The sequence below is a fragment of the Nannobrachium achirus genome (genome assembly GCF_963921795.1).
Source record: "Nannobrachium achirus genome assembly, chromosome: 24".
In the NCBI taxonomy this organism is placed as follows: Eukaryota; Metazoa; Chordata; class Actinopteri; order Myctophiformes; family Myctophidae; genus Nannobrachium; species Nannobrachium achirus.
The window spans coordinates 10,507,833-10,533,528 of record NC_137831.1 but is presented as its reverse complement, the minus strand read 5'-3'; the positions used below and the strand labels follow the sequence as shown (position 1 = coordinate 10,533,528).

At 43.5% G+C, this 25,696-nt stretch overlaps 2 protein-coding genes across 2 annotated transcripts in view; both read right to left on the bottom strand.

Moving 5' to 3' along the window:
- The window catches only part of LOC308279954 (guanine nucleotide exchange factor DBS-like), a gene marked incomplete at its 3' end in the record, with an annotated part of 116,638 nt that overhangs the window by 53,941 nt on the left and 37,001 nt on the right, over positions 1-25,696 (bottom strand). The window lies entirely within an intron of this gene.
- On the bottom strand, positions 19,439-21,970 carry LOC308309331 (hypoxia up-regulated protein 1-like; the record flags this gene model as incomplete). The annotated part of the gene is made up of 1 exon (XM_080754882.1): positions 19,439-21,970. The coding sequence occupies one exon, from the start codon at positions 21,968-21,970 to the stop codon at positions 19,439-19,441; it is 2,532 nt and encodes an 843-aa protein (XP_080611008.1).

The window sequence follows — 25,696 nt, the reverse complement described above, 5'->3', positions numbered from 1 at the left end:
ACCGTCTCTAGCATTGCACAGTTAATTGTGTGTGTGTGTGTTTGTCATTGCTGTAGTGTATGATTTTGAAAACTAAGATACGGTATTGTGTCACACTTCTTGTTTGACCGTGCGTGTGCATGCCTGTGTGCATGCCTGTGTGTGTGTGTGTGTGTGTGTGTGTGTGTGTGTGTGTGTGTGTGTGTGTGTGTGTGTGTGTGTGTGTGTGTGTGTGTGTGTGTGTGTGTGTGTGTGTGTGTGTGTGTGTGTGTGCGTGCGTGTGGGCCCAGCTGTTGGTAGAGTGTGTCATGGATTTGGGTTTTGGAACGTATCCAGACATGCTGGCTGTCTGTGTGTCTGTGTGTGCGTGTGTGTGTGTGTGTGTGTGCGTACGTACGTGCGTGCGTCCCAGTGACCCCTCAACTAAAACCCAATACTCTTGACCTACTGAAGTTGTAACCTTGTCCTTACTAACTACAACTTACAGTCTACTGGTCAGTTCTTATAACACAATATCAGTCAGATTTACCGTCACCCCTTACAATTATGCAGATAAGTAAAAGTTATGCTGACAGCAACAGCATAAGCTTACTCTAATACTATACTATTCAATCCATTTCTTATTTCTGAATGTTTAGGATGTTTCTGACGTGTGTGTGAGCCTGCAACTCCTACCACCAATACTGCCCTTTGAAACTTGTGAGGGCGTGGTTCTTTGAAAAGCTAGCTTCTGGTCTTCTGAGTAGGGATGGGACGATATGAAAATGTCATATCACGATTATTGTGACAAAAGAAATCACGATTTACGATATTATCACGATAATCAAAATCCATTATCCTGGGGTGGAACATTTGCTAAAAAATAGCCGATCTACAAGCTCACAACGCGTCACAACGTGACGTGTTGTGAGCTTGTAGATCGGCTATTTTTTGGCAAAGACATTTGATAGAGGGTGAAAAAAAGACTATCGAATACGTACGAATAAGTACATTTTACCATAGAGGGTTTAAATGGTACCGGATATGCAGCTCGGCAAATAAAAGGTGAATTGAACCCAGTGCATGACGGAGGACGAAATCACGATGAATTAAATCTCCACGATACGATTACCGTGAGTGTTTTTTATCACGATAAACGATAATATCGCGTATCGTCCCGTCCCTACTTCTGAGTTGTCTCAGAGACGAGTGAATGATTCCGGAGGACACGGCGCCGAAACAACATAAAGCACAGTGATGCAGATGCTATGCCAGGGGTCCCCAATAGGCGGCCCGTGGGGGGCTACTGTCTGGCCCCCACCAACCCCAGTAATAATGGTGGTATAAGAGCAGCAACAACACTAGTATATAGTCGTTGTCGGCTGGAAACCTTGTATCTCCAAATTTGTACGTTCTTTCGCAAATCATACAAGGCCGTCGCACAAAAGTAGTGAAAACAGCAGATCTACAAGCACACAACGCCTCGCACCGCGCCACTGTGGTTGAGTGGCATCTTAACTCATTTCTAGCCGATCCCGAGTATACTCGTGAAAAATACTCAAGTATTTAGAGTGCCGATCCCGAGTATACTCGCGAAAAATACTGTATATAGAGTAACGCTGGCGTTCTTACCCTAGGGTCCGTTGGAAACGATTGGCACGATTGGACTCGCCGATTCATCATCATCACGGATGCACGTGCACAAAATAGTAATCCCTTAACATGGAGGCCGACGGCCGATCTCATCTTTAATGTCCATTATCTCCAAAAAACACTTTAGAAGCCAAGGATGGCATTAGATTCTCGCTAAAAAAACACATGTTGAAAGGCAACGGTCGGCCATTACACAACCGCATGTGGACGACTATCGCTTCCGGTGAATGACGTCATGACGTCAAACCGGAAGTGTTTACGCAATGGCCTTCTGGCCTTCAAAATAAGAGAACGGTCGCGGATGAAGCCTTTCGAGAGGCACGCTGGACATTTTAATCCGTTAATTTCTGGAGCACTAAATGGGTTAAATGGTGTCAAACATCGAAATTTTTCTAAATATCGTATTGAAGTTAGAAATCCAGTATCGTGACAAGCCTAACAGCATTATGCTTTTGTGATTGACAATGTAAAGTATACCATGATGAGTACAGTGCTATGATCCTTTTAAATATGTCCCGATACCACTTTTTTGCAGACCGAATACAAGTACGAGTACTTCATTTTGAGTACTCGCCGATACAGAGTACCGATACAATTTTTCTTTTTATCAGATGTTCCTCACTTTCTGGCTGTATATAACACATTAAATTGCATTGCTTTCCCAGAACATGGCACAACTGCCACACATTTCACTTTTTTTTTCAGGTTTAGCCCATGGAAATTCCTGTACTGTGCATGATCGTCTAGATCTGCTATGCTCAAACATTTTGTATTTTTACTTTTGATACTTTAAGAGAGAGAGAGAAACGCGAAGTGGCGGAACACACAGGGTACTCGGGCGCTTTGTGAGCAGTATCTGACGAGTACCGATACCGCAAAATAGGCCGGTATCGGGGCGAGTACCGATAACACGAGTACCGATACCGCATCCCTAAATACTTAAAACACTATTATACAGTACTTATTTGACTGGAACCCCCAGGGGTCTGTACTAGTGTACTAGTGTACTAGGCCCCTTTCCCCTCTACACCAAATCCCTGAAAATAGCCGATCTACAGGCTCACAACAAACAACAACACATCAGATGAACGCCCGGAATAGGGAGGCTGGGGTTCACGTGGTTAAGAACCCCATGTCCATATATGGAGTTGGATGGTACATACATCAGACATTCAGGCGTCAAGCAGCCCTTTCAATGGGTGCTGAGGCTGTGAGGGTTCCATTCTTAAACACACTGCTTTGACCTCAATGAAATGAATGAAAATCTCACTATAGCCTAGCCTAGAACTGCAGCTCTGTGCCAGCATGTGCGCACGCACGCACGCACGCGCACACGCACACGCACACACACACACACACACACACACACACACACACCCCGCTACTGGGCCAGTCCCAGATTCAAAACCACAAACAGTGACTATGGGGGGCACAAAAAGAATGTCCCCCTCCTCCTTGTACCCATCCCCCACATACTGCAGACCCCCCCCCCCCCCCCCCCAACCATTCATTCATTCCTCATTCAGGGTCTTAACTGGAGGATGAATGACACACACCCCACAGTTCCTTCTATGAAACAAAACTGTATGTTCTATACCAGGGGTCTTCAACGTTTTCAGGCCAAAGACCCCTTCGTTGAGAGAGAGAGATGAAGCAGGGACCCCCACAATCTCATCATAGATTCCATACAGTTTCACTGTTTGACAGCACAATCAGTGTATTTTGGATTCAAGTTAATTTGTGTTTAAATATATTTAACCACTTGAACCATCAATACTTAATAAACTTGACCTTTCACTCTGTACTTAGTCTGCTATTTTTTCCCCTCTACACCAAAGCTCTTTGGCTAAAGCTCTCAGAATATGGACGCTGGGGTTCAAGTGGTTAATATAAAAAAGGAGAAAAAAGTTTCTATCACTCAAAGATTTGGAGGACCCCCTGTAGTAACTCTGGGGACCCCCTAGGCGTCCCGGACACCCTGTTGAAGACCCCTGTTCTATTCTATTCCCAAAACTCACTTTGAGCAAAGGACAATGCCTTGACTCCCAGTTAATATAAAATCCAATCAATTGGATTTGATAGCCAATCTATTGTCAATGGTTGTAAAAGCAAGAAACCCACTTCGACAATAGACAGAGGGCATCCGATTCCACAGCAGCTTGTCTATAAGACAGTGAGTGTCGCAAACTGAATTAAAAGCGTGTGCATGCGCGGGTGTGCGCGTGAAGGAAAAAATAAACCTTGGATTTGGAGAGGTTAAAGAACAGAAAAGATGTTTGGGGGGGCTTGTTGGAATGGAGGACATGATTCCTTCACACATTCCTACATATTTAATGCGTTGGCCTGGCCGTAGTTCACAATGTGTTTGGGCATAAACATCCGTGTGTGTGTGTGTGTGTGTGTGTGTGTAGCATGCATGTCTGTTTCTTCATATGCATGCATGCACAAGTGTGCGTATGCATGATTGTACTGTATAAAGTGTGTGTGTGTGTGTGCGCGTGCGTGCGTGCGTGCGTGCGTGTCAAATGAGCTATATAAAATATACTCAGACATATAATATTGTGGCAGTCAATGTTCCCAAACTGGTTTCCACTGTGTCCACGTACACAAAAGTTCAGAAGTTGAGAAAAGCTCATATATTCATTGTCTGTTTTGGACGCGAGTGTGCTATAGAGGGTATGCGTATGCATAAAGTGAATGGCAAATTGAGTGGCAGAGTGAGTTTAACGTTGTTTAACTTCATGTATTGCAATCAGATAGGACTTTTCTGTTTGGATGTTATGGGCTGTCAAGACCAGAAAGTAGTTTTTTTCCCATTCAGTAGGCGTTCCCGCATAATTTCCAGGTATGATGATGATGTCACACGCATACCCTCCATTCCCCCCGGAGCTGAGGAGAGTAGGGGGAGGAGAAATGACGCGCTGTGATTGGGGGAAGTCCCTTTGAGCCACAGTCGGTCGCAGAACCAGTCCCCACAACAATATTTCCTATTCTGTCCATAACGGCGCGGCTCCGTCATGGTTTTGTCAATCATTATACTTCGCCAAAAATGCGAGAGAAGCACTTCCGCGTTGGGCGTGGCCTCGGCTCAACTCCAGGGAGAAAAACGTTCTCACATTTTGGACAGTCATGCTTCCTCCTGTGTGGAGAGCTATAGAAGAATATTAAAATAAAGTAATTCAGCTGGAACTCCGCACCATGAAACTGCATAAAAAAAATCCTGGCCTTTAAAAATCCTTTTTGGCGACCGTCAGGTCGCAGTTACTATCAAAACCTCCACCGGCTGTCAGTCAGTCTGTCTGTCAGTCTGTCCGTCACGTCACACTTTTGCCCTACTCATATCTCCATCTCCGCCACCGTTGCCCCGATCCATGGAAAACTTTGCACACACACTCCTTAGCTGCCAAACCACAACCTCCACCCTCATTTCTCACATGGCCCTCTTCTAGCGCCACCACGAGGCCGATTCTTGCAAAACATATTTTTGGACACTGCTCCTACAGATTTTGCCCTAAACTCACGCAAAGCGGTACACAGTATCTCTAAAGTCACGTCATCAACATGGATCTGTCCCATTTCCCATATATTCCCTCCTGATTGCCTACTAGAGATGTGACCGAATATTCGGCACCGAATATTCGGCCGAATAGTGCCAAAAAGCGCATATTCGGTTTCGGTTCGGTTTGATTTTACAGCCGAATAATTATTACCGAATAGTACCGAATACCAAATACCGAATATTACCGAATACTGAATACCGAATACTACCGAATACTACCGAATAATGTATAGGATATTCAACATATATATATATATATATATATATATATATATTTTTTTTTTTATAACAATAATTACATTGATATTTCTTTATGATGCAATAATTCAACTATATGGAATGTTAATATTTTGAGACATAATTTGTCTTTTATTACAAATTTACTACACAATAGTAAATAAATAATTCTACACAAAAATAAATATGTTATGTGTGCATTCAAAAGTGAGAAATAAATGTTTTATGGAACCATATGGTGATTATTATTTAAGTTAGGTTTTGCCATAATCATGTCTTTTGCCATAATCAGGTAGATTCATCATGTCTTTTGCCATAATCAGGTAGATTTACAACAAAGGTACAGCAATGGTGCAAAAATTAGTAATACAAAATAAATTATATACATGTATTATTCGGCTATTCGGTATTCGGCCAAATCTTTCCAATATTCGGTATTCGGTTTCGGCCAAGAATTTTGCTTTCGGCACATCCCTATTGCCTACCATTGCCTTCTAAAGTTTGTGTATGCGACCTGACGGTCGCTTATCTCCCGATTAGGGAGTCTTACTGGTAATAGCCAGTTAAAGGAAACTTTTACTTTACATGTTCTGTCTCGCCATGCAGGGCGTCTACAGCGTCACCTGTCAGCATCTCACACTCCCAAAGGTCACAGTGATTACGCAAGTGTGATGTGATTGTACAGCTTGACCGAATCATGATAGTGTGTGCGTGAGTGCGTGTGAGCGTGCATGCGTGTGTTGAGATGGATTTAATTACAGCTAATGGTGTGTACCCTAGCTACTTATAATGCTGTAATGCTAACTTGATTTGTGAATGGACATGTGTGCTTTACTTGCTGCAATGCACATGGCAATGCACATGGTGCTGTAGAGCAGGGGTTTTCAAAGTGGGTGACGAGGCACCCTGGGGTGCCGCGACGGCAAGATAATTTGATAATATTTTTAATTTATTTGGACATTTAACAATATATTTAGTATCATTTTAAACTTGAAGTACAAAGTTAATTTCAGACAGTTCTAACCAAAATGGCTATTATCTCGCTTTCCTCACAACATAATTGCTAAAATATGCTATAATTATAAGGTGCTGGGAGTGAAAATGAGGAATATAATAATGTAGCGGTGCCTCGGATGAAATAGCGCCCCGAGCCAAATAGTTTGGGAACTCCTGCAGTAGAGTGTAGGAAATGATCTGGGTGTTGGTTCATTAACAGTTAGCCACTATTATTACCCGGCTTGGTTGAATGCTTGATTCTGATTGGTCGAGCGCTGAAATCAGCGGTGAATTATGAGCGTATAATGACCGCTCCGCTCTATAATTCACCGCTGCCTAATCAAAGGCTCAGAACAGCTGCTGTATTCAGGCTGCACTGCGTGGATTTCGTGCCGTATCCAACATGTCAGCCATGTAAACAAACACACACATTTACAACCAAACGTTGCTCTGAAGAATGTTTTTAAAAACATTTGAGGCAAGAAATAGACGACGCAGTAACAGAAATGGATTCTATTTGATCAGCACTTCCTTGTTTTCCAAGGCGACCGTGTTGCGCTCGGGGGGACGCACTTTCAGCCGTCTGTAAACAAGGAAACACTTTGTTTTGATTTTAGTTTTGAGTTAAATTATTAATTTTATGTATTAGCCGGGTAATAAGTGCTATAAGGTCTTGCTGCTTGGTCATTATGGCGTATATGGACACTTCGGGCTGATAATTCCCCTCGGCTCCGCCTCGGGGAATTATAACCCCGTCGTGTCCATATACGCCATAATGACCGCGCAGCAAGACCTTATCGCATACATATTGACTGGCCTGATGTCAACAGCCTTTTAGAAAGAAAAAAATATATATATGCAGTAATAATTCTACAACACATACTGTACCAGCTAATCAATGGTTCACAGTGCTATCAAAAAATAAATTACTGCATAATGAAAGATCATGTTTTCATCTCATTAAGCGCTCCACATGCACGCAAACAGCACACACAGACACACACACACACCCCTATGTTGCGTGGTTATGCTTCATCGTGTCATCGTGCTAAACACATGCTGTCAGTCCAAAAGCTGCATTAGCGGCCGGCTGCTCAGAGATCAAAGGCACAGGTGGCAGCAGGGACCCCTCTGATGTTCACAAACACACTCTGCACTCTCCTGCACAGCGCACATGGCTGCACAGAGCCACACATACTGTACAGCACAGTTACTGGTTCACAAACCTTTTCATGTATTGGCTGCGGACCCCCATATGAAAAGAATTGCCAATATTTGAGTTTTCGAAAATAGCAGATCTGCAAGTTCACGGCTATTCTATTTTGAATAGCCGAAAAATAAAACAGGGCTTAAAGGAGTAGTTCACCCCCAAATTGACTTTTCTTCTATTGATTAGTCACGCCATGGAGAGTAGAGTTCAATAATATTTTTTTGTTTTTTGTCACATTCCTGAGACAAAAATTTGATTCGAGTTAATTTACCCCCATTGATTCCGGATCCGGAACGAATGGGGGTAAATGTATCGTTATCACATTCAGGCATTGACACTAAGGCTTGCCCACCTGCCCCTGGCAGGTAAATAAAACGTCAGGGCAGGTGAAGTTTGCTTTCAGGTTGCCCGACCGGGCAAGTGCTCATTTGAGAGGGGACGCAACAACCGTCTGTTTTTACTGTGGCTACTGTGTGAAACCATAGGCATATTCAATCATAGCTACAGTATGTAGATATTTGGATTTGGAGGTATTGAGGTGTGACATTTTTTATCGCACAGGCCCAGAAAGTAAAGAAATAAGTGTTAAATTGAGCGGTAATTAAAATCTTTACCTATCATTTTATTATGGACTATTTACTTTTCAGGCAAGTGGGCATGACCTTCGGGCAAGTAGAACATGACCAGTACTTGCCAGATGGGCAAGTGCCTCTGAGAACTTAGTGTCAAACCCTGACATTTGTGTCTTAGGAATGCAACAAAAAAGTAAAAATATTATTGAACTCTACTCTCCATGGCATGAGTAATCAATAGAAAAAAAGTCATTTTGGGGGTGATCGAACTACTCCTTTAAGACAGTGTTTAAACCGTTCCTCATTTTGATGGGAAACCCCTGGAACCCCTGGGGCTGACATTGGGAACGAGTGCAGTACATAACATCCGAGAGGCGCGTGTGCACGCACACACGCGCACACACACGCACGCACACACACCCCTACCTCCTTCTCATTACCAGACAATGTAACTAATGACAGCCCTGTGGTCCGATCCTCCCTCTCTGTTCAGCTCTGCTTCAAACACACATCAGGTCCAGTCAGGTCATTGAGACTTTACATTCGAGGCATTCAGGCGACAACTGTGAAGGGGCACAAGGGTAGCTGCCCGGGTAGCGCGTCGACCACATAATTGCAACGTCCCTGATCCAATTCCATCTGGAGGACCCCCCCCCCCTTCCTCTGCCCTCGGATTCCTGTGCCTCTGCTGTCCCACAGTATCTAATTGAAGCAAAACCTTCCCAAAATTAAAGTAAATGGTAAATGGTGCATTTATATAGCCAAGGCGCTTTACATAGATTGTGCATTACATTCACCCATTCACACACACATTCATACACCGGTGGCAGAGGAAACCATGCAAGGCACCACCAACCTGCTCACCAGGAGCAATTAGGGGTTCAGAGTCTTGCTCAAGGACACTTCGACATTAATTCTGGGGGAGCCCGGATTCGAACTGGGAACCCTTCGGGAACCCTTTGTGCTCTAATAGCGGTTTCTCTACCCCCGAGCTATGCCGCCCCCAGTGCAATCGGCATCGCCAAGTAAGCTGTGCACAGTACCACAGTAAAATGTTTGTTAATTAATCCATTTCTAACTCTGACAGTGTACAGATGTAACCAAATCGATCCTTATGGGAGTTAAAGGCCAAGTAATCTTATCTTATAACTCTATATTCTCTATGATCATTTATCGTTTATCTTTCATCACTTCTCTCTCCTAATTGGATAAAGTTGGTATCCAAAATGGAATATATATGTTCTGTTTACTAAAGATACAGAGACAGCGTTATTGAACAAACATGCTATAGCAATGACTACTAATAAAGGATTTTACTGTGTACACACACCAGGAATGGATAGGGGTAGAAAACCCATGACCTCAGGGTGAAGGATACAAGTTATCAGTTATCTGAGAAGGAAAGTAGCGAAGAGGAAGGTTTAGCACACATTTCAACAACAAAGACGTTTTAACCACTTAAACCCTCTAATACTTAGTTGACCAGTGCCGGCTCTCTACTCTGTCCACTCTCAAAAGAGTGTCACCGTTATTTGCAGAGTTCTTCGCAACTAGCATAGTGAGGTAGGACTCAGACCACCTGGATAAATATAACTCAGTTTCATTTAATCCACGGTCCTTTTCCATTGCAGGAAGGGACAGTGAGGGGAAATGTGAAAGCTGACTTAATAATAAATAGCCTAAATAAAAACGTATATACATTGTATGTGCATTTGAGGAGACGGAACGCCCTCAAGAGTAGGGAGTGAGCTCAAAACAAGGGTCCGCTACAAACTCTAACAAATGTATTGAGTACCCGGTATCAATAAGCTTTGGGCTTATCCAGCTTGTTATCGAGCATAGCAGCGGCTCATGACGCCATGTTTAAACAATCAATAAAAGAGGCTATCAAGAAATTACAGTACCAAGTACCATTCATAATATAAAGCCATTTAACACTTATTGAACACTAATGAATTATTGTTTTAATGATATTTAATGACTATGTTACTTTAGTCACTGACATCTTCATAGATGGTGGTCAGCCACAAACTCACAGTCACAACAACTGGCCAATAAAAAAAGATACCAGTTCTGTTCAGAATTTGTCGTCTTGCGTCTTTCCACGAAAAAAAAAAAAAAAAAAAAAAAAAAACGCTCAATAGTGGGCTCGATAAAAGCCCGGCTCAATAAGCAGGATCGATACGGTGCTCATTATCAATAAATATTAACAAGCTCCATCGCTATTCAAGAGGTATGGAAGTGCAGGTCCCAGAGCTGAGCTTTGGCCAGCGCTGGCATTAATTAAGCCCTGGTTGTGTTGCGACTACGGATGGGACGATAAGCGATATTATCGTTTATCGTGATAAAAAACACTCACGATAATCGTATCGTGGAGATTTAATTTATCGTGATATCGTCCTCCTTCGTGCACTGGGATCAATTAGCCTTTTATTTGCTGAGTTGCATATTATCCGGTACCATTTGAAACCCTCTATTGGTAAAACTTACTTATAATATACGTACTTGATACTGTCTTTTTTTCACACTCTACCAAATCTCTTTGCAAAAAAAATAGCCGATCTACAAGCTTGTAGATCAGCCATTTTTTGGCAAATGTTCCACCCCAGGATAATGGATGTTGGGTATGTCAGCCAAATTTGGCACACCTGAGTTTGGGTGTGGTTGGAAGAGTATAAAGGGAGCTCTCCTCCTAACCTCGTGAGATTGCTGTCTCTACTCCTGGAAGCAGGTTCTGCTTGGGCACTTGCATCTTTATTCAACACGCACACAGCACACTCCACACATCCATACACAGCAGACATGATTGATTACTGACTTGTTCACACCCCATACCAGCTTGTTTGATTTTAGCAACTAATTATTTAGAAATACCCTAATAAATAATATTTAAAATGTTGACTTGTGTGTGGACTCCCTCTGTTTTGTTGTGCAACTCCCTAGTGCATGACAATGTTTTGATTATCGCGATAATATCGTAAAACGCGATTTCTTTGGTCACAATAATCATGATATGAATTTTTCATATCGTCCTATCCCTAGTTGCAACACAGTGTCCCCCCAGAATAGGGATGCCAGGGTTCGAGTGCTTTAATGGTCAAAGGTTTGGCCTGCCAATGCACAGTAAATAGATGAATGAACATTGACTTTACTGTGTGTGTGTGTGTGGGAGAACCTAGGTTTCTATACATTATGTGTGAGCCATACATACATTCAGCTCATCTGTTTTTTTGGCATGTGGCAAATCATGGAATGTAGACTTTAAGGCACTGGGGTAAGAGCACAACTTGCTGCGCTGGTATGAAATGTCAACTGTTGTAGTGGCATGTAACTGAGCAGCTGTGCATGTGTGTGTGCCAGTCTACAGCTGTGTGGGTGTGTCTCTCTCTCTCGGTGTGATAGTGTGTGCACACATGTAAGGAAATCCAAGCTCTATTATCTGGAATTATAGGCAGGGTTTACCAGGACCCCATCTGTCACTGCAACACACACACACACACACACACACACACACACACACACACACACACACACACACACACACACACACACACACACACACACACACACACACACACACACACACACACAAAGTGGGTCACACGGGAAACACCGCCCTGGAATTTGTGTGTTCAACCTTGTGTTAGTTATCTGTTATTTATATAGCGTGCGCGCACGCGCACACACACACACACACACACACACACACACACACACACACACACACACACACACACACACACACACACACACACACACACACACACACACACACACACACACACACACACACACACACACACACACACACACACACACACACACACACTTGTGCTCACACTCACGTGACCTTCTTGTATTGTGTGATCGTCCCATCTCCGAAAATCATAGCTCGGATTAGTGCAATTCGATTATTACACGCGACGGTATGAATTGAATTGAAGCCTAGCTTTGTGGCGGACAAACACAAAAACATCATCCGCACCATTGTTCTTCACCTGGCTGTTAAAGCAGTGTTCGGAAAAAAGACAAGCTAATAGAGGAAATACAGTGTGATTTTATGGATGACTCCATAGTTCCAGTGAGAAATGAGTTACAGTAGGAACTAGTGCTTTACAGCAGGGGTTTTCAACAGGGGGTCCGAGACCCGTAGGGGGTCTTCAGAGTCACTACAGGGGGTCCTCCAAATCTTTGTGTGATAGAAACCTTTTTCCCTCCTTTTATATATTAACCACTTGAACCCTAGCATCCATATTCTCAGAACTTTAGCCAAAAATAGCAGATCTACAGGCTCACAACGCCTCACGCTGCGAGGCGTTGTGAGCTTGTAGATCGGCTATTTTTGGCAACAAGCTTTGGTGTAGAGGGGAAGAAGAGCAGACTAAGTACAGAATGAAAGGTCAAGTTTATTAAGTATTGACGGTGGTTAAATGAAGACACAAATTGACATGAATCCAAAATACACTGACGATCGTGCTGAAACTATATGGAATCTATGAAAAAGTTGTGGGGGTCCCTGCTTCATCTCTCTCTCGACTAAGGGGTCCTTGGCCTGAAAACGTTGAAGAACCCTGCTTTACAGCAATGGCTCCCAAAATATGGCCACAGAACCCCTGGGTAAATGGTAAGTTCTGATTGCTGCGATTCTTCTCTGCAACGCTCGCATACATAAATGTATGCTCCGTCGTGTGATGGCGGCGCGTCTTAGGTATGAACTAGGCTTAAGACAATACAAGTGGAGTTCTCTCTTTAAGACAAAAAAAAAAGATACATGCGTCACATGGCACTGACAGTCGGGCTAAAAAAGGAAGTCATAATATGTAGAAATACAGAAGTGTTTCACCAACTTCCTACAGTGTCTCGTCCACTGATGGAGGTCTACTGGGATGAGGAACGATAAGGAACACATCATGAGGTGAGGCTGCACCCAGAGGACATCTTCACCACGCGGCAGTGCCTAGAAATAGAACATGGGCGCATTGGAGCGGCGGGCGAGGCGGCAGACCCGCGCCTGCTCGCGTCTGACGCTGCCGGTGTGGGTTAGTTCATAGAAAATAATGGGGGCGGCTATTTTGATGCGCCGCGTCCTCACCGCCTCCACGGCCGGTGTGTGTTCCCCTTAGTCTGGGAGTCAGGGTTAGGGTAGCATGCTACCTCTAGCCAGAGGTAGCATGGTTCAAGTCCCCCTGTCTGCCATGTGTCCATGAGCAAGCAAGGTAAGTAAGTAAGTACATTTTATTTATATAGCACGTCTCACAGAGAAAGACTCACAAAGTGCTTGACATACAATAAAAATACAACAATGAAGATAAGTGTACAATAAAACTCAAAAGCAACAGACATATTACATAGAGGACAAAATCAAAATTCAGCAAAAGCATTCCTGAACAGAAGGGTTTTTCCACAGGGTCTGTTCTGTGCTCTGACCTGCCTCACAAGGACGGGTAGGTAAAGAATAGAACATTTCCCAATGAAGCTAGATATTAGTATCGCAACAAACTACGAACAATCCTAGATTCATGTGTAATATTGGGACAATGGAGTCTCTCTTACTGTCCCTCTCATTGGCAGGCAACATGGCTCTACTGAATAGATAGTGGCATCATCCCCACCACACACAACACTGTGCCACTGTCTTCAGTGGGATAACAAACAAACATGACTCACTATAGGTTTGATGACCCACCATGGACTGCATTCATTCCATTAAGCCCTAACCTTAAAGGACAACTTTGTTTTTTTACAACAAGGGTTCAAATTTTAGATTGTAATTAGAGAAAAGAAAAAGTGAATGTTAAAATGTTTTCATTTGCTTCGTTCTATTGTTTTATCGTGTTTCCTGGCTAAAATGTGGGGTATGCGTCCGCATGGGGGCATGCGTACATGTGGCTAAATATGTGTTTTTAGACAATAAGCCAGCAGTTTTTTTATTGCTATTTACAGTAACACTTCTAGCCCCCATAAGTCACATCCAGCCATGAAAGGTTGCGTTGTATCTTGGGAATGGGCTTATTCTGTGTAAAATGACATATTTAGCCACTTGTACGCATGCCCCAAACACTGAAATAAGAATCTCTAAAACATTGAAAGAAGTAAATGAAATAATCTTAACACTCATCTTTTATATTCTTTAATTACAATCTAAAATAAGAACCCTTGTTGTAAAAAACTAAAGTTGTCCTTTAAGGGACGATGCATACTCCACTTTTAGAGCCGAATTTATTAGATACAATCATTTTGTAGATACACAATCTCGACAGCACCGAACAGCCGAATTAAAGCAGTGAGGACCGGTGTGCTTACAGGGACGGAGATTGTGATCTTTGTCCTCATAGGGACAAAAAAAGTTTGGCTAAAGTGATAAAACACTGCTGGGTATTTACATCTTTAAATGGTGTATTTCAATTGTACAGCTCGAACTGTTCAACTAGTCGATATTGCCGAGCGAGCACCCGAGCAGCCGAGAATGATCTACAAGCTCGCAGCGGTTGCATCTGCGACGTGAGCTTGTATGTCTGCTGTTAAACGGAAGTGTCCCACAGATAATGCTACAGTAAATTCTCGCGGAAACGGGTGGATAGGAATCTCTCAAAGTCCATCTCTATTGGCTTAACCAATATTTTGAAACACATTTAACACGTTTAAGCTATAGGTATAGTGTGATATTTGTGTAACCTGACTATAATAGTACTGATGTCACAGAATGGCCTCCAAGTACTCACATTATAGTTAAATTCAAGTTTAACCCCCTTATATCTAACATATAATTTTCGGAATGTCTGAGTGAGTGTCTGTCTGAGTGTCTGAGTGTCTGTCACAGTGTTTCTCCTCAATGGCTGGAGCAATTGATCTGAAATCGCATCACCATAAGCATATGAACACACCTGACATAACTGTGAAGCCCGTTTGTCACTTTCACAAATCATATGCTGTATATTAGCATTTTTATGGTGTATCTACTATCTATTCTGCATCTAGCATGAGGCTTATCTATTCTGCATCTAGCATGAGGCAACATGTTTAACCAGCTGTGTGCAGGGCCGTAGCGCGCCTAATCGGCGCTCTAGGCGAGCTCTCTCGAATGCGCCCCCCACTCCCACGCTTGCGGGTTTTGCCGTGAATTTAGTCGATTTTGGGTCGGTTTTGGGCTGGTTTGGGTCCACTCCCTCCATTTCGGCGCCCCCTCGGCGCCCCCTCTAGGCTGGCGCTCTAGGCGACCGCCTAGTCCGCCTATAGCTAAAAACGGCCCTGGCTGTGTGTGTGTGTGTGTGTGTGTGTGTGTGTGTGTGTGTGTGTGTGTGTGTGTGTGTGTGTGTGTGTGTGTGTGTGTGTAGGCGGGTGGGGGGGGTACACAGTATCTCTGTAGCCTTTAAACGAAACGGGTATTTCTTACATTGATGCTCCTACATATTATCATGCAAGCACCAGAAAGTTACTTTCCATCCCTCATATACTGTGTGCACAGTGCACACCCCATAACCCACACACTGCACATCATTTCGGACCTCATATCTTTGAACGGGTAAGGACTAGTACCTATAGTTGTCCAGGATCCCTAGGTCTTTATACTTGATCTGCTCCTTTTTCCCTTCTGCAACAAAACTCGTCCCAGAAAATAGACGATCTACAAGCCATATGTTCATCCCAGAATCGGGACATTAGGGTTCATGTGGTTAAAGAAACAACAAAAAAGCAGGCATTTAGAATTAACAAGCTGCCAGACGGTCTTGGAATGAGACAGAGCTTCTAGCTGTACTTGTGTCTCTGTCCTTGCACTCCTGGGATGCATGTCTGTGCACGAGTAAACCACGTCATAGGGACAAAATGCAAATTTGGGGCCAACGTTGATTCTTATGGTCAAAACAGAAGCTTAAGGAGCTGGTTTAAAGGAGTAGTTCACCCTCAAAATGACTTTTTTCTATTGAATACTCATGCCATGGAGACTTGAGTTCAATAATATCTTTTTTTTGTATTTTTAGCATTCCTAAGACAAAAATGTGATTATAGTGAATTTACCCCCATTGATTCCGGATGGGGACCCAAATGCGGGTCCCCATCCGGAATCAATAGGGGTACATTTATTGTAATGAGATTATCGTCTTAGGAATGTGACTAAAACCAAAAAATCACACCCAATGTGAAGTGAGCGGTGGTCGTGCTTGCATAACGTCTTCAGACTAGGATTTAAGTCTAGGATGTACAGGCTACAGACACACGCACAGCCACTCTATGGAGCAGTTTACCACGCTCAAAAATGTAATTGAACTCAAGTCTCCATGGCATGAGTAATCAATAGAAAAAAAGTCATTTTGGGGGTGAAGCTCAAGTGTGTCTGTTCAAATCAATTGGGGAAAATGTTATTCAATAAACTGGTCCCTAACCTCAAGGTTGGATCAGAGGCAAGTGTGGAACCAGCTCTCTCTTACTCTCGTGCACACGCACACACAACACACACACACGGGTCTGAACCCAGTTCTCTTCCCTCCCACTCTTCCTCCATCCATTAAAACGCCATAAGAAGGAAAAACTCCAAAGCATGCCACTAAGAATAAACCTGAGGTTTATTGTGACTGTTTTCTTTTCTTTCTTTTAACTGCCTCTGGTCATGGTTACGAGCCATTACACTACAGCAGAGAAGGAACAGAAACACAGAGAGAAGAGAAGAGACATTTACAAAAAACTAATCCCTTAAGGCTGTGTTGTCACTTTCTTTTTTTCCCTTTTTTAATGTTTCAAGTTGACTGGAATATTGCAGACGCGCACGCACGCACGCACGCACACACGCACACACGCACACACACACACACACACACACACACACACACACACACACAGCCAAAGCACCAACACGGCGAAACACGTCATGCTAAAAAAAGAAAGAAATGCTTAGTAAAAGAGTATGTGACTTGTTAAAAACAAGTTTTACATACAGTAAATGTTCGAAGTTGTTTATGCTGGTCATGTTTGTAGATCAAACTCAGTCTATCTGAGAATACCTGAAATGTACAAAGCAAATTCTGGATCCAGCAAAACCATATTTATTCTGACAATGATCATTGGTCTTTGTCAACAGTCCTCATTGTTACGTGCACAGGTGCTGAGCAAGCCTTTGCAGAGCAGTCATCATTATCTCCGTCAGGAGATAATCGCAGAGCAGTCATTCCTCCAGGCAATGGGATAAGCAGAGTCCCACCAGGCTAGCCAATTACAACACTCCTCCTATCCCTTATGGGATGTACAGGAACTTAGCCAATAACAGACATGCAAGTTCACCAGTACAAGCCAGTTAGATTAACACCTTAACATTAAAAAATCACACCCGTGTGAAGTGGAGCTGTGTGTGTGTGTGTGTGTGTGTGTGTGTGTGTGTGTGTGTGTGTGTGTGTGTGTGTGTGTGTGTGTGTAGATCATGTGTACCGACTTTTGTGACATTTGAAGAAAATATGTAGGAAAAGGAGCAAAAAGTGTGTTTTGGAGAAAATTCAAGATGGCGGAAAATCTATCCTGGCGCAAATGGGCGTGGCCTATATGGGGAGATGCGTCTTGACCCAAGGAATCCAGGGAAAAAAGAATTTTAATTTTCCGATCTACGGTTCAAGAGTTACGGGGCAAAACGTAAAGTGGGCCGTTATAGCGCCACCATGAGGCCGAGTGATGTAATTATTTTTCGATTCATTCTTAAAATCATTATGAATCTCCTCTCCGAGGTTTGAAACTGTAGCTCCTATGGTTTACGAGAGAAAAATACTTGAAAGTGATTTCTTGCATTGTCCCATTATAAGTCAATGGGGACAATTAAGCGTCGTTTTTTGCCGATTACGTCGGCATGGTAAGGCGGATCGGAACGAAAGGTAATAGAACACCATTCCCGGCCGAGCCGCACATTTTGATGTATATATTGCGCGAGTGGCGTAAATGGTGCGGCACTAGTTACGCGCCGAAGTCAGGCTACATACACACAGACACACAGACACACACACACACACACACACAGACCCACACAGCCACGTATAGGGAGCTGCACACAGCTCCAAAAAAAGGTTCACAACATACACAACCCCAAATGTAGGAGTCTGTGCACTGAATTCAGTCTGAGTAGTCTTTATAGACCTACAGTATATGTTGAATCTGTCATTAGTATAACAAACTATTGTTCTTGGTTCGATAATCTTTTTTCAGCAAAGTGAAGCTGCTTTAACCTTTTCACAACGGAAAAGTGAAGCTTTTGGTCATGATTCACTTGACATCACAATATCTAACTATTAACTATTAATTTACCGAATGTCTGTCTGTCCATCTGATGTCCGTCTACTCTGACGTCATAGTACGTCACAGACTGGCCTGGACATGGAACACCATAAATGGGCATAAAATGACTGACATCCATCTGACACCATAGATGTCTGACGTCATGTCACAGACCACGAGACTGACACAATATGTCCATATATGGGCATGAGACATCATAGATGTCTGACGTCATAGACCACATGAGGCTTAATGTTGATGACATCAGGGATCACATACAGTATATGAGCATAAAAGAGATTGTATTAGTGTGTTTTCCCTAACAGGGCATCATCTGGGAAAGCCCATATTTGGACATAATGTGTCAGTCAAATTTGGATGAATGACATCAGATACCGATGCCTGTATAGTGTGCATGCGTCCCCGGCGCCATGGTAACAGCCGCATGCTGAAACAGTGCCCAAATTTGCAGATGAGTGACTGATACGTCTGGGTTCAACCTTACTTCTGAGACTCCTTCATTCAATCCCTCATATGAAGACAGAAAAAAAAAGTTAAAACTGTTGATTTTCAAGCTCACAAGGCATCGTGATGTGTGATGCCTTGTGAGCTCGCCCGTTTTCTTTTGATTATGCAAAATATGTTTGACAACACATTTTAAAATGATTTAAAATAAACTCAATTTTAGGAAAGGTATAACAAAAATACTCTCATCATTGCAGTCTAAGCATTCTCACTCATTGGGAGAGACATAAGAAATTAAAACAAAACAAAAGAAAGGGAGAAGTAAACTTGAACATTCCACTCAGTCACTAACTATATAGATCTTTGAGCGGAGCCAACTAATCCTACATGTGGCTTTGGCCGTTAGTCGCGCGTCTGTCCGGGAGGCCAGGATCACATCGGACAATCTTCGCGGGACACTTAATGAAATTAAAACATAAATAGCACCGCTCACTTCACACTGGGTGTGTTTTCTTTTTTTTGTTTTTTTTTGTTAAGCAGTTACAATTCATCCTGTATATGGTTTTCAGACTGGGCCTTCTCCGTTGGTCCTGTACCCTCACCCTCCATTTCCTTTGCAGGCTCTGAGTGATTAGATGACTCTAAATTCTCTGCAGCAGTCTCTTCAGTGGGTGGGACTCCACCTGGCTGCACACCCTCCGCTTTATCGTCATCTCTGCGCTCTCCTCCGCGGGAGGAATTACTTTCTCCTTGGCTGTGGCGTTGGCCTTGCTGGTCTTGTGGGAGCCGGTGCTGTTCTTGGTCCAGCCATGAGAACAGGGGCTTACACAGGCTCTTCAGCTCGGACAGTTTCTCTCTCAGCTCCTTGGCGGTGGCCGAGTAGCCATCCTCATCAATCCAGGCAGAGGCCTCGCTCAGCTTACCCGAGATCTGCTCATTCTCTTCTGACACGGCCAGCTGCTGATATTCGTACAGCTTGTCATGTGTCTCAAAGATGAAAGTCTCAAGGCTGTTCAGGATCTTTTCCCTTTCCTGTTTCTGCAGGTCTCTGTGCATCAACTCCTGCAGCTTCTTCTTGGAAGAAGCCATTTCATCTGCAGTCAGGTCGAGGATGTCGCGGATGAGGAGTTCCACAGCGATGTCCTCAGCTATGACCTTGGTCTTTTGAGATTTGACATTTTTCTCAACGTCCTTCTCTTCCGTCTCCTTTCCAGACTCCAGAGGCACCTCTTCCTCGTCCTGGAGCGGCTGAGTCACATTGGCAGCAGGTTCTGAGGATCCCGCTCTAAACAAGCGGGAAATTCTGTTTCCCAGATTTTTCAAGGTTGGTTCCGCCTCATTCTCTTCAACAATAGTTTCAATGACAGACTCAACCCTGTCCAGCTGAAGCAAGCCACTCGCATCCATGTTGAAGTGGGCCTTGATTCCCTTGGACTCTGCGTCCACGTTCTCCTGAAAGTGGCTGCCCACCCCAGATAGCTTGACGGTGGTTAGGTTCAGAGAGCCAAACACGCTACGGTCCTCCAGTCCCGAGAAGCTGAGTTCACCGTAGTTGATGTTGAAGGCAAATTCGTCACTGTAGTGGTTGAAGGTGACAACCTTCCGTTGGGGATACGGCGCCATCCTCTGGAACAGGATGTGCCTGTTGTGCTTCAGACTTTTGGTGCCATCCTCCTCCTCTGTCTCATGAGTATAATCCACCTGAATGGGGAAAATGGCTGCCTCTTGGACCAGGAAGGGTTTGACCTTAAAGGACTTGCTGAGGACAGCGGCCTGGTAAACCGCACCCATAGCTGCCGCTTCATCGGCATTAATGTTCTTAGCAAGCTCTTCTTTACCCACAGCTTTGAGCAGAACCTCCTGAACCTTGGGTACACGAGTGGAGCCACCAACTAAGATCACCTGATCAAGCTCATCAATGGTCATCTCTGCTGAGGTGAGGGCGTCCTGCACAGGGCGGGCCACCCTCTCAAAGAGGTCCGAACACAGGGTCTCAAATTCAGCCCTGCTCACCTTGGCTTTGAAGTCAATGTCGTCCATCAGACCTTCTACCTCCGCCACACAGTCTGCGTTGGCGCTGAGTACCGTCTTGAGCCGCTGGGCCTCTTGGAGCAGCTTGGCCATGGCGCGGGGGTTCTCTCTCACATCCTTTTTACTCTTTCCCTGGTTGTTGAAAGCTTTGGCCAGGTGGTCCCGCAGACGCAGGTCCATCTCGAAGCCCCCCAAACTGCGGTCAAACCCTACACCTCTGATCCGCATCTGGGGCTGAGTGCCCGAGTCTTTCGTTGTGACCGTCTGGTAAGTGACGATAGTGGCCGTGGTGCTTCCTGCGCCCATGTCATAGAACATCATATTCCTAGCTGTGCTGTTGAAGTCCTTCCTTCTGAGGACGCCGTAGTTCAAGGCCACAGCTGTGTTGTCATTGATGAGCTGAAGAACATTCAAACCCACCATCTCAGCAGCCTGCAGAACTGCCCTGCGCTCTGCCTGGTTGAAATAGGCTGGAACAGTGACCACTGCATCTTTGATTGTTGTCTCTGCAAAGTCCTGAGCCAGTCCACGAGAATAATTCAAGACCATCCCGAGGAGTTCCACAGGGGTATATTGGAGTTCTGAGTTCTTAAAGTAAACTGTGCCTCTGGTCTGGTCCTCTAGCAGATGGTGCTCAGGGAATTGTCTCTGGTAGAGCGCCACCTGGAGGTTGTCATGCTTCTTTCCCAGTAGGCTCTGAAGGTGCCTATAGACAAACTTGGGGTTCTTCACAGACACTCCTAATGCGCTGTCCCCGAAAAGCCGTTCGTTTTCCTTAAGACACACGGCCGTTGGCGTTTTCCTCCTTGACTCCTTGTTGAGAGCAATTTCCATCGGCACACCAGGTTTTACTATTGCTATTTTCATCCACTCACTGCCCAAGTCAACAGACATGACTGACACTAATGCTGAATGAAAAGGCAACATTGCCAGAACAAGAAAGAACAGAAGAAACAAGCACCTCATTCTAGGCCCCATGTTCACCTTCTTCCCGTTATACACTGTATCGCAGTCGCAGAGCTTTCCAAGACTTAAAAGCATTACGGTATGACATCATATGCTGATGATTATGTCAGAAAGACATCTCCATATTTGGACAAAAACCACGGACAGTCACACAGTCTCCATATTTGTTCGTACAGTACAAGTTAGTACTCGGTGGCCAGCCTGTGATGTCAGCCATATATGACACCAGCTATTTCCATATTTGGGCATATCGAGAGACAGACAGACAGTTACACATAATAGATAAATAGTTAGAGATTCCTGAAATGTATAGATGGATTGAAAGTAAACCATCCCTATTTGGATGTGTCAAATCAAAAGCAAGTACAGCAAAAGCACATGGATTTGAATAGGAAATAATGGTGCAGCTATAGAATAGAACACCACATAAAACAAATGAAGGGCATAACTTCAGGTTGTCTGTAGTTATGAAATACCAAAGACAAGTGTGGCATTATATTTAGGAAACTTGACTAAGGAAAACACACATGGAGACGACATGTATCTGGTGGTCAAGGTGCGACTAGCAGCCAGCAAAAAAGTATAAAAAAATAAATAAAGCAAGACAAACCATGAAAGCATGGTAAACTACCAGCATATAAGCTATAGGTCAGGGGTCTTCAACAGGGGGTCCTCAGAGTTACTACAGGGGGTCCTCCAAATCTTTGGTTGATATAAACACCTCTCCTTTTTTATATTAAAGGACAACTTTGTTTTTTTACAACAAGGGTTCATATTTTAGATTGTAATTAGAGAAAAGAAAAAGTGAGTGTTAAAATGTTTTCATTTGCTTCGTTCTATTGTTTTATCGCGTTTACTGTGCTAAAATGTGGGGCATGCGTAGTTGCGTACGTATGGGGGCATGCGTACAAGTTGCTAAATATGTCTTTTTAGAAACAATAAGCCAGCAGTTTCTTCATTGCTATTTACAGTAACACTTCTAGCCCCCATAAGTCACATCCAACCATGAAAGGTTGCGTTGTATCTTGGGAATGGGCTTATTCTGTCTAAAATGACATATTTAGCCACTTGTATGCATGCCCCCAAACACTGAAATAAGAATCTCTAAAACAATAGAAAGAATTAAATGAAATAATTTTAACACTCATCTTTTATATTCTTTAATTACAATCTAAAATATGAACCCTTGTTATAAAAAACTAAAGTTGTCCTTTAACCACTTGAACCCTAACATCTATATTCTGAGAACTTTTGCCAAAAATAGCAGATCTACAAGCTCACAACGCCTCGCAGCAAAGAGCTTTGGTGTAGAGGGGAAAAAAGAGCACATTAAATACAGAGTGAAAGGTGGTTACATATCTGATATCACAAATTGACATGAATCCAAAATACGCAGATGATTGTGCTGTCAAACGATGAAACTATATGGAATCTGGGGGTACCTGCATCATCTCTTTCTTTGTCCTTGGCCTGAAAACGTTGAAGACCCCTGAGCTAGGTTCACGGAAGGCCACCTCTCGCCAACCTTAACTTGATCAGAATGTGGACACTTCTGGAATAAATTGAGTTTGCCAGAGTGTATGAAATTATAGTCACAGCTACTGGACGGAAAGCCCCCATGTTTCTCAGGGAGGAACAATGTGTTATTTTCACATTGGCGCCAGTGCATTTCTGTTTGGCCCAAGGGCCGTTTTAATTTCATAAGGTCAATGAGACCACACTGACTGTTGTACTCCTGCTCATAAAATCTGTGTCTCCAGGCTGTGTAAAATTAACCAGAGATCCATCTCAACAAAACCTACATTGTTTCTCAGTGCTTTTGTTAAGGCAGGTAGGAGGAAAACGGAGATAATATCTGTTAGTATTATTTCCAACAGTCACATAACCATACATGCACGCACGCGCGCGCGTACACAGACACACACACACACACACACACACACACACACACACACACACACACACACACACACACACACACACACACACACACACACACACACACACACACACACACACACACACACACACACACACACACACACACACACACACACACACACACACACACACACACACACACACACAACTTCCAGATTGCCTGGAGATATTAGCTGACTGTTTCTAAATTCAAATCTTTGACTTGGCAAAAAAAATATATATAACTGGGAAATGATGACACCTTGGCACTATCTCCCTGAGTGTGTGTGTGTGTGTGTGTGTGTGTGTGTGTGTGTGTGTGTGTGTGTGTGTGTGTGTGTGTGTCACACGCATATCCATACAGGTACAGATATACAATGAAATGCTTGTGCCAGGAGCACTCTCAGCCTTATTACACACACGAGACAACCCAAAACAACAAGACAACAACAAGTCACCCAAGACGTGTGTGTGTGTGTGTGTGTGTGTGTGTGTGTGTGTGTGTGTGTGTGTGTGTGTGTGTGTGTGTGTGTGTGTGTGTGTGTGTGTGTGTGTGTGTGTGTGTGTGTGTGTGTGTGTGTGTTCGTGCACCGCATCTCTTTCGTAACCCCCCCTTATATGATCACCTTACCCCATCTGCTAGCTGAGTGAAACCTGAGAGAAATTTCCCAAACCAATACAAACTCCTGAAAAAACACAATCCCTAAACACACAGCGTGCATACATAGACACTGTCTTGTAGTTTGCCAACAGCATGAGAGAGAAAGAGAGAGAGAGAGAGAGAGAGAGAGAGAGAGAGAGAGAGAGAGAGAGAGAGAGAGAGTGTTTACATTCAAACTCCAAAGTGCGGTCTTTCGTCAAAACGCTCACCACTGCGGGAAGAACAGAGTTATTGATGGAAGTCATGGCAACCCATGTCGTATGCACTCATTTTGTAATGTTGTATTCTCCGTGGACACTCACACTAGTGGCGTTTCCATTAAGCCTCTTAACACATTCCCCGCCATTTAACAATACCTTCGTACTCTACCATGCCTCCAGTCTCCATAGACTTCCATGTAATTCATAGTGCACGGATCATGCACACCCATGCCTAGATAATGCACCACGTGTGTCCACATTGCTCACAGCTTTCAAACAAAAAAATCCGAATGGAAATCCGTTCAGGCATTCATGAGATAGAAGCCATTATGTTTTCCTAAAATGTAAACAAAGATGGCTGCCATGTTTGATAGATGGGGTTGCTATGGGGGTTAAACATGCAATTTCGCGATTTCTATCATGCCTACTACATTTTTTGGGGTCAGAAAAAAAAATTGAAAAAAGTTTTTTTTTTTGAATTTTTTTCATTTTTTTTTTTTCAAAATGGCGGAAATTCTCGGGACTATCGGGCCTGGCAGGGAAAGACATTGAAATAATCTCGGGACTATCGGGCCTGGCATGCAATGAGTTAATGCGCATTAAAGCTTTTGTGCGAAAATCTTTTCATGGAAACACTTCAAAATTAGAATAAACTTTCTTAATTTGCAATAACATTTATAGGAGGTGGATTTTGAGGCTTTAAAACCTAAATGTGCATTAGTGAATGGAAACAGGTCAGCCAATAAATGCGAATAAATGATGACGTTCTGGTCCATTGTATTAGCGTTAGCCCACAAAACAAACCGTCTGAACTCCGTGTGTAAATTCCTCCCGTTTTCACAACGTGCCAGCTCAGCTGTAGCTCTTTAAAGACTGTTGTGCAAAGACAACCTCCGACACAACTTAAAAAACTTAAACTTTTTTTTTTTTTTTAAACTTAAAATGAAGATTTGTTTAATGCAAACTTATAACAAACTGTCTCAGTATCACGTTCAGTCTCTGTTCATGTGTTGTTTGTTT